This window comes from Budorcas taxicolor, chromosome 3 (assembly GCF_023091745.1).
Source record: "Budorcas taxicolor isolate Tak-1 chromosome 3, Takin1.1, whole genome shotgun sequence".
Taxonomy (NCBI): Eukaryota; Metazoa; Chordata; class Mammalia; order Artiodactyla; family Bovidae; genus Budorcas; species Budorcas taxicolor.
This window is the reverse complement of record NC_068912.1, coordinates 592,056-607,142: the sequence shown is the minus strand read 5'-3', so window position 1 is coordinate 607,142 and position 15,087 is coordinate 592,056. Positions and strand designations below refer to the sequence as shown.

The following is a 15,087-nucleotide window of genomic DNA, read 5'->3' as shown; positions in this document are numbered from 1 at the left end:
CAGGAGACAGGGATCAAGACCATCCCCATGGAAAAGAAATGCAAAAAAGCAAAATGGCTGTCCGGGGAAGACTTATAAATAGCTGTGAAAAGAAGAGAGGCGAAAAGCAAAGGAGAAAAGGAAAGATATAAGCATCTGAGTGCAGAGTTCCAAAGAATAGCAAGAAGAGATAAGAAAGCCTTTTTCAGCGATCAATGCAAAGAAATAGAGGCAAACAACAGAATAGGAAAGACTAGAGATCTCTTCAAGAAAATTAGAGATACCAAGGGAACATTTCATGCAAAGATGGGCTCGATAAAGGACAGAAATGGCATGGAACTAACAGAAGCAGAAGATATTTAGAAGAGGTGGCAAGAATACACAGAAGAACTGTACAAAAAGATCTTCATGACCCAGATAATCATGATGATGTGATCACTAATCTAGAGCCAGACATCTTGGAATGTGAAGTCAAGTGGGCCTTAGAAAGCATCACTATGAACAAAGATAGTGGAGGTGATGGAATTCCAGTTGAGCTGTTTCAAATCCTGAAAGATAATGCTGTGAAAATGCTGCACTCAATATGCCAGCAAATCTGGAAAACTCAGCAGTGGCCACAGGACTGGAAAAGGTCAGTTTTCATTCCAATCCCAAAGAAAGGCAATGCAAAAGAATGCTCAAACTACCGGACAATTGCACTCATCTCACATGCTTGTAAAGTAATGCTCAAAATTCTCCAAACGAGGCTTCAGCAATACGTGAACCGTGAACTCCCTGATGTTCAAGCTGGTTTTAGAAAAGGCAGAGGAACCAGAGATCAAATCGCCAACATCTGCTGGATCATGGAAAAAGCAAGAGCATTCCAGAAAAAAACATCTATTTCTGCTTTATTGGCTATGCCAAAGCCTTTGACTGTGTAGATCACAATAAACTGTGGAAAATTCTGAAAGAGATGGGAATACCGACCACCTGACCTGCCTCTTGAGAAATCTGTATGCAGGTCAGGAAGCAACAGTTCGAACTGGACATGGAACAACAGACTGGTTCCAAATAGGAAAAGGAGTACGTCAAGGCTGTATATTATCACCCTGCTTATTTAACTTATATGCGGAATACATCCTGAGAAACGCTGGACTGGAAGAAACACAAGCTGGAATCAAGATTGCAGGGAGAAATATCAATAACCTCAGATATGCAGATGACACCACCCTTATGGCAGAAAGTGAAGAGGAGCTAAAGAGCCTCTTGATGAAAGTGAAAGAGGAGAGCGAAAAAGTTGGCCATCCTTTTGTCTCAGGAAACACATATCAGTTTGCTGTGGGGGCTTGGGCTCTTCCAAAAGGAGGCAGTGAATCCAGTTGAGATGAAGCAGGTGGCTCCTCTCAAGTTTCAGTGGCAGACTCTCTAATTGTGGCTGGGGACTCCTCTCCATGTGTGGCATGGGGGTTTCTTTCTAGTTGTATTCTGGTGAGCTCCACTAAAGTGTCAGTGGGGGCTCCACTCTAGTTGTGTGTGGGGGTTTTCTCCAGCTGTGATATGGCTGCCCCTTTGTAGTTGTGGTGTGCTTGTGGTCTACTCTCTAGTTCTGGTGTGTGGGCTCCTTTCTAGTTATGGTGTGGGTCTCTTTAGTTGCAATATCTGAGGGGAGTCCTCTCTCATTGCTATGTGCAGGGGCCTTTTTTCTTGTTGTGGTTGGGGCACTCATCTATAACTGCCACAGAGCGACTCATCTCTAGGTGCTATATCAGGGCACATCCTTTCGTATTGTGGTCTGTGACTTCTCTCAAGTATCAGCAGCATCCTCCTCTTGAGTTGTGACAGTGGGCTTGTGGCTCCTCTAGAGTTGCAGTTGTCACTGCTCTTATATTCTGCTGGGTGGCTGTGCAGGGTGGTCCTCTCCTCTTTTGGCACTAGGTTTTTCTCACAAATTTTTGTATGGTTGCTCCTTTCTATTTGTGAGGGCCTCCTCTTAAGTTACTTCGGGGGGTTCATCTCTATCTACAGCAGAGGCATTCCTATCTATGTGTGATGTCTTGGTGGGCTTCTCTCTACTTGTGGTGAGGGAAACTTCCCCAGTTTTGGTGGTGGTGGTGGTGGTGGGGTCCTCTGTCATTGTGGCCAGTGGCTCCTCTCATGTTTCAGCAAAGGACTCGGTAGTTCCTCTCTAGTTGCCTTGGGTAGTGGTGTTTCTCAATCATTGTGGTATGCGTGGGACTCTTCTCCAGATGTGGTGTGCAGGCTCCTCTCTACTTGTGGCAAACTGCACTTATCTAGTTGTTCCATGGGAGCTCCTCTCTGGATGTGATGTCCGGAGGGCTCCTCTCTCATTGAGGACAGTGGCTTTTCTCGAGTTTCATTGTAGGGCTCCTCCAGATCCACAAGGTACTCGGGTCTCCTTTTGAGTTGCGGTTGTGCCTCCTTTCGCGTTCGTCATGTGGGGGACTCCATGGTGAGGGGTCTTTTCTTTTAGTGCTAGGGGTTTTTCAATAACTTTGGAGGCACTTACCCTCTCTAGTTGTGATGGGTGGTCAAGTCTCTAGTTGGGTTGAGGGAGCACTTGTCTAGTTGCATTGGGTGGGGCTTTTCTGTAACAGTTACAGGATGTATGGGGCTCTTCTCAGCCTGAGGAACGTAGTCTCCTCTGGAGTTGTGGCAGGAAGCTTGTGTATTGTTGTGCTGGCGAGCTCTTCCTGAAGTTGAATTCCAGTGGCTCCTGTCTAGTTGTGCAGGTCTTCTCTCTAGTTTTGATGTGCAGGCTCCTCTGCAGTTGTGGCAGGGTTCAAGTTTCTTGTTGTGGCAGGACACTCCAAGATAGCTGCGGTGTTCACTGGGCTCTCAAGTTGTGGTTGTTGCATCTCTGTACTTGCGGTCATGGGCTCCTTTCTAATAGTCTCAATAGGCACATATCAATTTGTTGTGGGGCTTTGGGGCTGCTCTAAAATTATGCAGCTGATCCTGTTGAGATGAAGCAGGGGGCTCCTCTCCAGTTTCAGTGGTGGGCTCCTCTCTAGTTGTGGTTGGGGACTCCTCTCTACCTGTTGGTTGGGGGTTGCTTTATAGTTGTGGTGTGCTGGTGAGCTCCTCTTGAGTATCAGTGGGATCTCCTTTTTAGCTGTGGTTGGGGAATATCTCTAGCTGTGGTGTGGCTGCTCCTTTCTAGTTCTGGTGTGCTTCTCTCTAGTTGTGGTGTGCTGGCTCCTTTTTAGTTGTGGTGAGGGGCACAAGTGGGACAGCTATGATGTCGCACAAGTGTGGGCAACTGCGACAGTGCACAAGCGCAGCCAAGAGGAGCTACCCCAAGCCCGAGGTCAGGGGCAGTGACCGGGAGGAGCTACCCCACACCTGAGGTCAGGGGCAGTGGCCGGGAGGAGCTACCCCATGTCCGAGGTAAGGAGAAGTGGCTGCACTTTGTTGGAGCAGCCATGAAGAGATACCCTACATCCAAGGTAAGGGAAAACCAAGTAAGACGGTAGGCACTGAAAGAGGGCATCAGAGGGCAGACAGACTGAAACCATAATCACAGACAACTAGCCAGCTGATCACATGGACCACAGCCTTGTCTAACTCAATGAAACTAAGCCATGCCATGTGGGGCCACCCAAGATGGCTGGGTCATGGTGGAGAGGTCTGACAGAATGTGGTCCACTGGAGAAGAAAATGGAAAACCACTTCAGTATTCTTACCTTGAGAACCCCATGAACAGTATGAAAAGGCAAAAAGATAGGACAATGAAAGATGAACTGACATGGGTTTGAGTGGACTCCAGGAGTTGGTGATGGACAGGGAAGCCTGGTGTGCCGCGGTTCATGGGGTCGCAAAGAGTCAGACACGACTGAGCAACTGAACTGAACAGAACTAAGGGGCTATTTAGTTGTAATATCTGCAGTGAGTCCTCTCTCATTGCAGTGTGCAGGGGCCTCCTTTCTTTTTTGGTGGAGGGGGGCTCATCTATATTTGCTGGAGAGTGACTCCTTCTAGGTATGATGTCTGGGACATCCTCTCGCATTGTGGCAGGTGGCGTCTCTAGAGTAGCGGTGGAGTCCTCCTCTTGAGTTGTGGCAGTGGACTCGGGGCTCCTCGATTTGCATTGGGGCCTCATCTTAGGTTGTGATGGGGGGCTCTGCAGGGGGGTTCTCTCTTCTTTGAGCACTACGTGTTCCTCAAAATTGCAGCATGATTGCTCCTCTCTACTTGTGAGGGCCTACTCTTGAGTTACTTCAGTGGGGTCATCTTTATTCGCAGCAGAGGGGCTCCTCTCTATGTGATGTCATGGTGGATTACTCTCTACTTGTGTTGGAGGAAACCTCTCCAGTTTTGGTGGGTAGCTCCTCTGTTGTGGCCAGTGACTCTGTTCATGTTGTAGCATAGGACTTGGTGATTCCTCTAAAGTTGTATTTGGCAGTGTTATTCCTCAATCATTGTGGGATGCAAAGCCTCTTGTCCAGATGTGGTATGCAGGCTCCTCTCTCATTGTGGCACCTGGTCAACACACTAGTTGTGGCCAGGGCCTCTCTCTAGTTGCACTGTATTAGGGGTTTCTAATGATTTGTGGTGTGGTGGCTCCTTTGAGTTGTTATAGTTGTTACTCTATTTGCTATTGGCAAGCGGCTGCTCTCTAGTTGTGGTGGGGTTTCCAATCTAGTTTTATCCAGAAGGCTCCTCTCTTGTTACAGTTGGGTAACTCTCTATTTGTGGTGGGTGGTCAAGTCTCTACTTGTGTTGGAGGTCTCCTCTCTGGTTGCATTGGACAGAGGTTTTCTGCAATAGTTGCATTGTGTGGTGGGGCTCCTCTCTAACTGTGGCAAGCTGCACATCTCTAATTGTGCTGTGGGTGATCCTCTCTTGTAGTGATGTGTATGCATGGGCTCCTCTTATGTGGTGGTGTGGTGCTCCTCTCTAGTTGTGCTGAGGTCTTATCTCGATTTGCCATGAGAGCTCCTCTTGAGTTGAGGCAGGGGACTCAGAGCTCCTCTCAAGTTCTTTTCGTGCCACCTCTCGATTTGCAGCAATGGACTCAGGGCTCTTCTCGATTTGAAGCAGGTACTTGGTGTTCCTCTCGATTACAGCTTGGAATTCACAGTTCCTCTCTAGTTGCCATGGAAGGCTCCACTTGAATTGAGGTAGGGGACTCAGAGCTCCCCTTGAGTTTTGGTGTGTCTCCTTTCAAGTTGTGGAGGATTGTCTCAGTGGGTGGGGAGTCCTCTCTGACTTTGGCCTGGATTCTCCTCACTAGTTTTTCAAGGGACTCCTCCTTTGTAACTGTGAGAGATTCTCTTGAATTATTTCAGTGTGCTCATCACTATTTGTGGCACGGTGCCTCTTTTTTAGGTGCGATGTTCTGGGGCCTCCTCTCTAGTTGTGGTGAGGGGATCCTCTCCAGCTCTTGGAGGGGAGTGTCACTGATGTGTTGCCAGGGACTCCCCTCATGATGCAGAATATGGCTCCTCTTGAATTAGGGTGGATTCTCACAGTTCCTCTTGAGTTTCATTGGGGACATTGGGACTCCTCTCAAGTTACATCAGGGGGCTTGGGACTCATCTCCAGTTGCAATCTGGAACTTGGGGCTCCTCTCGAGTTGCAGCAGGGGAGTTGGGCCTCTTCTCGAATTGTGGCAGAAAACACGGGTTTCCTCTCCAGTTGTGGTGGGAAACTTGGGGTTCCTCTTGAGTTGAAATAGTGGGCTTGGGGCTCCACTTGAGTTGCGGGTGGGAATGCAGGATTCCTCTTGAGTAGCCATGGGAGACTTGGTTCCTGTTGAGTTGCAGCAGGTAACTCAGAGCTCCTCTAGGGTTGTGGTGGAGTCTCAGGGTTCCTCTCGAGTTTTAGCATGGAACACAGGGTTCCACTCGAGCCGCAGAAGGGGAACTTGGGGTTCCTCTAGAGTTATGGGAGGTGTTCAGGGTTCCTCTTGAGTTGTGACGGGGACCTCAGGGAACCTCTCATGTTGCCTCAGGGAAGTCAGACCTCCTTTCAAGTTGCGAGGGGCACCTTGGGATTCCTGTTGAGTCGCTGCAGGTCAATAGGGCCTCATCTTGAGTTGAGGTGGGAAACTCTGGGTTCCTCTCCAGTTGCGACAGGCATCTTGAGGTTCCTATCGAGTTTCAACAGGGGAGTCAGGCCTCGTCTCGTTTTGAGGCATAGAACTCCACTTTTCTCTTGAGTTGTAACAGGGTTGTCAGGCCTCCTGTCGAGTTCAGGGGGGTCTCAAAGAGTAGGATACAAATGAAGTGACTCAGCACACATGCATGCACTAGGACAGCATCCATCTCTGTACCTCCAGGAATGTAGTACTACTGTGAAATTTTCCCAGAAATGGTCAGTTTTAATGGCTTCCATTTGGACTTTCTCACCATGACACCACTACACCACCACTACAGTTTAGGGAACCTGTGTTGGGGTGCTGCCAACTGCTAAGAATATCTATTCTAATTATACATTCTGGAACTTGGAAAATAGCTATAGAATGAGCTCAGGAACTCCCTGGACTCACTATGAGATGAATCTGAGCTAAAATTCTGTTGATAAGTTGACCCCCATAAGGTTCTACTTTACCTGGGTGATCACAGTGACAATTTGTGTCCCTTGGAATCAGTGTCATTTCACAACCACTGTTCAGTTCAGTTCAGTGGATCAGTTGTGTCCAACTCTTTGCGACCCCATGGATTGAAGCACATCAGTCTTCCCTGTCCATCACCAATTCCCAGAGCTTACTCAAACTCATGTCCATCATGTCCATCAAGTCAGTGATGCCATCCAACCAACTCATCCTATGTTGTCCCCTTCTCTTCTTGCCTTCAAACTTTCCCAGCATCAGGGTCTTTTCCAATGAGTCAGCTCTTCACACCAGATGACCAAAGTACTGGAGTTTCAGTTTCAGCATCAGTCGTTCCAATGAATATTCAGGACTGATTTCCTTTAGGATTGACTGGTGGGATTTCCTTGCAGTCCAAGGGACTCTCAGGTGTCTTCTCCAATACCACAGTTCAAAAGCATAAATTCTTCAGTTCTCAAGTTTCTTTAGAGTCCAACTCTCACATCGATACATGACTACAGGAAAAACCATAGCTTTGACAAGATGGACCTTAGTTGGCAAAGTAATGTCTTTGCTTTTTAGAATGCTGTCTAGGTTGATCATAGCTTTTCTTCCAAGGAGCAAGCATCTTTTGATTTCAAGGCTGCAGTCTCTATCTGCAGTGATTTCGGAGCCCCCCCCAATAAAGTGTCCAGTAGTTTTAGAAAATTATGATTATTTCCTTTTCCCAAGTGCATTTACCTTGACAAAATTTTTGTGTTTCTCTTGGGAGGGTGGGATAAATATTACAAACAAAAATGATGGCTATTGTTGCAAGTCCTTCTTTAGAGGGCCAAAATTCCCCTTCATTGAAAGGTTTCTGGGGCTATTAAGTGGCTCAATTCCAGGAAGTAATGAGGAGCCATGACTATCTATTTTAATAATCTTAGTTCAGTTTTGGAGAAGGCAATGGCACCCCACTCCAGTACTCTTGCCTAGAAAATCCCATGAATGGAGGAGCCTGGTAGGCTGCAGTCCATGGGGTCGCTAAGAGTTGGACACGACTGAGCGACTTCACTTTGACTTTTCACTTTCATGCATTGGAGAAGGAAATGGCAACCCACTCCAGTATTCTTGCCTAGAGAATCCCAGGGATGGGGGAGCCCAGTGTGCTGCCGTCTATGGGGTCGCACAGAGTCGGACATGACTGAAGCGACTTAGCAGTAGCAGCAGTTCAATTTTGGTCGACTTAGGTCTATTTAGGTTGGTAGGTGCTCAATATGCTACTGGAGATCAGTGGAGATATAACTCCAGAAAGAATGAAGAGACGGAGCCAAAGCAATAACAACACTCAGTTATGGAAGTGAAGTCCTATGCTGTAAAGAGCAATATTGCATAGGAACGTGGAATGTTAGGTCCATGAATCAAGGCAATTTGGAAGTGGTTAAATGGCAGATGGCAAGAGTGAACGTTGACATTTTAGGAATTGGCAAACTAAAATTGGCTGGAATGGGTGAATTTAACTGAGATGACCATTATATCTACTATCATGGTCAAGATTACCTCAGAAGAAATGGAGTAGCCATCATGTTCAACAAAAGAATCCAAAATGCAGTTCTTGGATGCAATTTCAAAAATAAGAGAATGATCTCTGTTCGTTTCCAAGGCAAACCATTCCATATCACGGTATTCTAAGTCTATGCCCTGGCCTGTAATGCTGAAGAAGCTGAAGTTGAATGGTTCTATGAAGACGTACAAGACCTTCTAGAACTAACACCCAAAAAAGATGTCCTTTTCATTACAGGGTACTGGAATGCAAAAGTAGGAAGTCAAGAAACACCTGGAGTAACGGGCAAATTTGGCCTTGGAGTACAGAATGAAGCAAGAAAAGGCTAATAGAATTTTGCCAAGAGAACACACTGGTCATAGCAAACACCCTCTTCCAACAACGCAAGAGAAGACTCTACACATGGACATCGCCAGATGGTCAACATCAAAATCAGACTGCGACATTCTTTGCAGCCAAAGATGGAGAAGCTCTATACAGTCAGCAAAAACAAGACCAGGAGCTGACTGTGGCTCAGATCATGAACTCCTTATTTCCAAATTCAGACTTAAATTGAAGAAAGTAGGGGAAACCACTAGACCATTCAGGTATGACCTGAATAAAATCCCTTATGATTATACAGTGAAAGTGAGAAATAGATTCAAGGGATTGTATCTGATATACAGAGTGCCTGATGAACTATGGGCAAAGGTTCATGATATTGTACAGGAGACAAGAATCAAGACCATCCCCAAGAGAAAGAAATGCAAGAAAAGGAAAATGGCTGTCTGAAGAGCTCTTAAAAATTGCTGTGAAAAGAAGAGAAGCCAAAAGCAAATGAGAAAAGGAAAGATATACCCATTTGAATGCAGAACTTCAAAGAATAGCAAGGAGACTGATGAAAGCCTTCCTCAGTGATCAGTGCAAAGAAATAGAGGAACAGAGTAGAATGGGAAAGACTAGAAATCTCCAAGAAAATTAGAGATACCAAGGGAACATTTCATGCAAAGATGGGCTCGATAAAGGATGGAAATGGTATGGACCTAACAGGAGCAGAAGATATTGAGTAAAGGTGGCAAGAAGATACAGAAGAACTATATAAAAAAGACCTTCATCACCCAGATAATCACAATGGTATGATCACTCAACTAGAGCCAGACATCCTGGAATGTAAAGTCAAGTGGGGCTTAGGAAGCATCAGTATGAACAAAGCTAGGGGAGGTGATGGAATTCCAGTTGAGCTATTTCAAATCCTAAAAGATAATGCTGTGAAAGTACTTCACTCAATATGCCAACATATATGGAAAACTCCTCAGTGGCCACAGGACTGGAAAGGTCAGTTTTCATTCCAATCCCAAAGAAAGGCAATGACAAAGAATGCTCAAACTACCACACAGCTGCACTCATCTCACACATCCCCCACATGCTAGTAAAGTAATGGTCAAAATTCTCCAAGGCAGGCTTCAATAATATGTGAACCGTGAACTTCCAGATGTTCAATCTGGTTTTAGAAAAGCCAGAGGAACCAGAAATCAAAATGCCAACATCCGTTGGTCATCGAGAAAGAAAGAGAGTTTCAGAAAAACATCTATTTTTGCTTTATCGAGTATGCCAAAGCTTTTGACCGTGTGGATCACAACAAACTGTGGAATAAATATTCTGAAAGAGATGGATATACCAGACCACCTGACCTGCCTCTTGAGATATCTATATGCAGGTCAGGAAGCAACAGTTAGAGCTGGTCATGGAACAACAGACTGGTTCCGAATAGGAAAAGGAGTATGTCAAGGCTGTATATTATCAACCTGCTTATTTAGCTTATATGCAGAGTACATAATGAGAAACACTGGGCTGGAAGACACACAAGCTGGAATTAAGATTGCCAGGAAGAATATCAATAACCTCAGATATGCAGATGACACCACCCTTATGTCAGAAAGTGAAGAACTAAAAAGCCTCTTGATGGAAGTGAAAGAGGAGAGTGAAAAAGTTGGCTTAAAGCTCAACATTCAGAAAATGAAGATCATGGCTTCTGGTTCCATCACTTCATGGGAAATAGGTGGGGAAACAGTGGAAACAGTGGCAGATTTTTTTTTTCTTGGCTCCACAATCACTGCAGATGGTGACTGCAGCCGTGAAATTAAAAGAGACTTACTCTTGGAAGAAAAGTATGACCAACCTAGACAGCATATTAAACAGCAGAGACATTACTTTGCCAACAAAGGTCTGTCTAGTCAAGGCTATGGTTTTTCCAGTGGTCATGTATGGATGTGAGTTGGACTATAAAGAAAACTGAGCACCAAAGAATTGATGCTTTTGAACTGTGGTGTTGCAGAAGACTCTTGAGATTCCCTTGAACTGCAAGGAGATCCGATCAGTCCATCCTAAAGGAAACCAGTCCTGAATTTTCTTTGGAAGGACTGATGTTGAAGCTGAAACTCCAGTACTTTGGCTACCTGATGTGAAGAGCTGACTCATTTGAAAAGGCCCTGGTGCTGGGAAAGATTGAGGGCAGGAGGAGAAGGGGACAACAGAGGATGAGATGTTTGGATGGCACCGCCAACTCAATGGACATGGGTTTGGATGAACTCCAGGAGTTCGTGATGGACAGGGAGGCCTGGCATGCTGCAGTTCATGGGGTCGCAAAGAATCGACTGAGTGACTGAACTGGAACTGGAACAAAGCAGAAATAGAATTACACACGTTTCAAACAAACTTAAAGTTACCAGGTTGGAAGGGCAGGGGTAAACTGAGAGATTGGGGTTGAAATATACAAACTAAACTGTCTAAATAGATAGCTAGTAAGAACCTATTCTGTGGAGAAGGAAATGGCAACCCACTCCAGTATTCTTGCCTGGAAAATCCCATAGACAGAGGAGCCTGGTAAGCTACAGTCCACGGGGTTGCAAAAAGTTGGACACAACTGAGCGATTTCACTAACTAACTAAGAGCCTACTGTATAGCACAGAAGCCCTACTCAATACTCTGCAGTAATCTATGTGGGAATAGAATCTTAAGAGTCAAAGTATGCTTATGTATCACTGATTCACTCTGCTGTATAGCAGAAGCTATATAACATTGGAAATCATCTATATTCTCATAAAAATTAAAAAAAGAGTAAGTGTAAAGCAATAATACAAAACAAAAGATAATGTTGTCCAAATAGGAGTATTTTTTGGGGGGGATCTCAACATTTTGCATATTAAAGTATATAATTTATTTAATGATAGATTGTATTAGGCAGATATTTATTTTGCAAACTCTACAGTTACAGCTAAAAATTAATAAGGAGCATTGGATTAACAAAATGGTTCAGTTCGTAGCTCAGCTGTATCCGACTCTTTGAGATCCCATGGACTGAAGAACCCCAGGCCTCCCTGTCCATCACCAACAGCCAGAGTTTGCTGAAACTAATGTCCATTGATTTGGTGATGCCATCCAACCAGCTCATCCTCTGTCATCCCCTTCTCCTCTTACCCTCAATCTTTCCCAGCATCAGGGTTTTTTCAAGTGAGTCAGTTCTTTATATCAGGTGGCCAAAATATTAGAGTTTCAACTTCAGCATCAGTCCTTCCAATGAATATTCAGGTCTGATCTTCTTTAGGATGGATTAGTTGGATCTCCTTGCAGTCCAAGGGACTCTCAAGAGTCTTCTCCAACACTACAGTTCAAAAGCATCAATTCTTCAGTGCTCAACTTTATAGTCCAACTCTCACACCCATACATGACTACAGGAAAAACCATAGCCTTGACTAGATGGACCTTTGTTGTCAAAGTAATGTCTCTCCTTTTTAATATGGTGTCTAAGTGATACATAAATACTAAAAGTATATTAAAATCACAAAAAATAATATGAGAAAACATTGAAAATATATATGTATAAGAGAAAATATATGTATAAGAGAAATAAAACACAAACAGCAAGGCAGTAAATTTAAATTTAGTCATATTTATAAAACTACTATTAAAATGTATAGCAATCCAATCAATGTACAGCATGGTGTTGATGTTGTTCAGTGGCTAAGTCTTGACTGACTCTGCAACCACATGAACTGCAGCATGTCAGGCTTCCTTGTCCTTCATTATCTCCTGGAGTTTGTTTAAACTCATGTCCATTGAGTCAGTGATGCCATCTCATCCTCCATCGTCCCCTTCTCCTTTTGTCAATGAGCTGGCTCTTCACATGACATGACCAAACTATTGAAGCTTCAGCTTCAGCACCAATTCCGCAGTGAATATTCAGGGTTGATTTCCTTTAGGATTAACCAGTTTGATTTCCTTCCTGTTCAAGGGACCCTCAAAATTCTTCTCCAACATCACAGTTTGAAAGCAGCAATTCTTCGGCACTCAGCCTACTTTATATTCTAATTCTCATATCCACACGTGACTACTGGAAAAACCATAGCTTTAACTATATGGAGCTTTGTCAACAAAGTGATCTCTTTGCTTTTTAATACCCACTCTAGGTTTGTTATAGCTTTTCTTCCAAGAAACAAATGCCTTTTGATTTCTTGGCTGCTCACCAGCCACACTGATTTTGGTGCCCAATAAAATAATATAGAGCATGGTGATTATACTTAAATAATTTTGCATATTTGAAAGTTGCTATGGTTTTTCCAGTGGTCATGTATGGATGTGAGAGTTGGACTGTGAAGAAGGTTGAGTGCCGAAGAATTGATGCTTTTGACCTGTGGTGTTGGAGAAGACTCTTGAGAGTTCCTTGGATTGCAAGGAGATCCAATCAGTCATTCTAAAGGAGATCAGCCCTGGGTGTTCTTTGAAAGGAATGATGCTAAAGCTGAAACTCCAGTACTTTGGCCATCTCATGTGAAGAGTTGACTCATTGGAAAAGACTGATGCTAGGAGCAATTGGGGGCAGGAAGAAAAGGGGATGACAGAGGATGAGATGGCTGGATGGCATGACTGACTCAATGGATGCAAGTCTGAGTGAACTCCGGGAGTTCGTGATGGACAGGGAGGCCTGGCGTGCTGCGATTCATGGGGTTGCAGAGTCAGACACGACTGAGTGACTGAACTGAACTGAACTGAACTGAAGAGAAATTTTTAAAAATTCACATCACAAGAAAAAAATGCATAACTTTGTGTGGTGATGGATACTAACATTGATGGATATTAAAATTAGACATTGTGATGATCATTTAAAATATATTTATGTTGTTCAGCAGAAGTTAATATAATGCTATAAGTCAAGTATATCTCAACTAATCACTGAATTTTAAAGGTCGTGCTTTATGTTATGTAAATTATGCCTCACCACTATTGCTAATTTAAGCATCAAAGCCTAATGAAAATAATAATAATGTTGTGTTGTTAGGCTCAAATATATCTATAAAACAAATTAATATGCATAAATATGTACCATGAATACTTATTCTGTTATGTGTCATGCTAAGTCATCAGTCTAAAGGTATACATGTTGCAGCATGCTATAACACCCTTTTCTTAGTGACCAAAAGTGAGGACAGTGGCAGAGTTTGGCTTTATGCTCTTCAAATACATCTGTTTTATTGACATACAATGAGCATCATTTTCTAACCTTTTCAGAACTACATTGGACCAGGTGATTAGTTTCTACAATGATGTGTGGGTAGAAGTGTTGTGTTTATTATGTATAGAGGCTCTGAATAGTGTATTTGTTTCCTTATGTTCTGTCTGTTTGCCATCTCAGGATCTTCATGCTGAAGATCCAGTAGAAAACTACAAAGAAGAAGTAGGAACAGTGGGACTCCTAGATGAAAACAACCAGGGTTTCTTCATCATTGACTGCAAACGTGTGCTGTAATATGGTTGTAAAATGTTTCTTTATTTTTTTACACCGATATATTTGAGGTATTGTCTCAGAGTGTAGATTTGTTTTCAGGTGATGATGATATTTACTTGAACACAGAAACATTCAATTCACTATCATAACTATAGATTTAAGGATTACATCAGTTTACTCACATGGGTGATGGGTGGCGGACATTCAGTTTTTTCCATCCTGTAAGTAAAACTTAGTTGAAATAAATCATCAGTGCAATTCTCATTTGTAAATAAACATGACATTAAATGACATGGATACAACATCAATCCTAAAAAAGAATACATAAGTCCAATTTATGAGGAACATGCTGTAATAAAGAGAAGCAAATTTAAAATACAAAAAAGAAACGCAATTTTAGAAACATGAATAGTATTTCAAATTGTCAAAGAATCTCTAAACAGAAAGAAAAAAATGTGCTTATGAGCAGAAGTGGATATTGGCATTGTAACCTCATTCCTGACAATTTTACCTACATACCTGCCTGGAAGTAGCTGAAATAAAAAAGCATTTTGTAGGAGTGTTTTTTTTTTTTCCCTGTCTTAAATAATTGAGTTTAAAATGGTTTTTTTTTTAATTATTAATTGGAGGATAATTGCTTTAGAGTGTTGTGTTGGTTCTGCAGTACAACAAAGTAAATCAGTCATAGGTGTATATACATCCCCTCTGTCTTTAACCTCCCTCCCACACCCCACCCCATCACCCCCAGGTTGTCACAGAGATTAAGGTTGAGCTCCCTGTTTTATATATTTAGAAACTTCCCACTAGCCATCTGCTTTACATGCGGTGGTGTGTATGTCTCAGTGTTAATCTTTCAGTTCGTCACACCCTCTCCTTCCTTTGCTGTGTCCACAGGTCTGTTGTCTATGTCTGCATCCACATTCGTGCCTTGCAAATAGGTTTTTCAGTATCATTTTTCTCAAGCACACACACACACACACACATATACATGTGCACATATGTGTTAATATAGGATAGCTGTCTTTTTCTTTCTGACTTACTTCACTCTGCACAACAGGCTCTAAGTCATTTTTAGGGTGCCTTTCATTTTGAATCTGCTAGATACCTACACTGATGACCAACTAGATATCCTAACATGAATAAAACTACCCAGATTTTTGTCAGCAGATACAACATTAACATTAACAAAAGTTAATCTAGGAACAGAGTGTTCCACTTCTGAAAAGGGATCTAACCTTCCCTGGAATGGATTGGAAAGAACAAACGTAC

General features: G+C 43.3%; 1 protein-coding gene across 1 annotated transcript in view; it reads left to right on the top strand.

The window, feature by feature from the left end:
* LOC128044773 (alpha-1,3-mannosyl-glycoprotein 4-beta-N-acetylglucosaminyltransferase C-like) overlaps positions 1-13,839 on the top strand; it is a 60,507-nt gene extending 46,668 nt beyond the window's left edge. Inside the window, exon 4 of the mRNA XM_052637195.1 lies at positions 13,726-13,839. Coding sequence (XP_052493155.1) covers positions 13,726-13,839 — 114 coding nt within the window. The remainder of the gene's footprint in view (positions 1-13,725) is intronic.
* Positions 13,840-15,087: the final 1,248 nt, after the last annotated feature.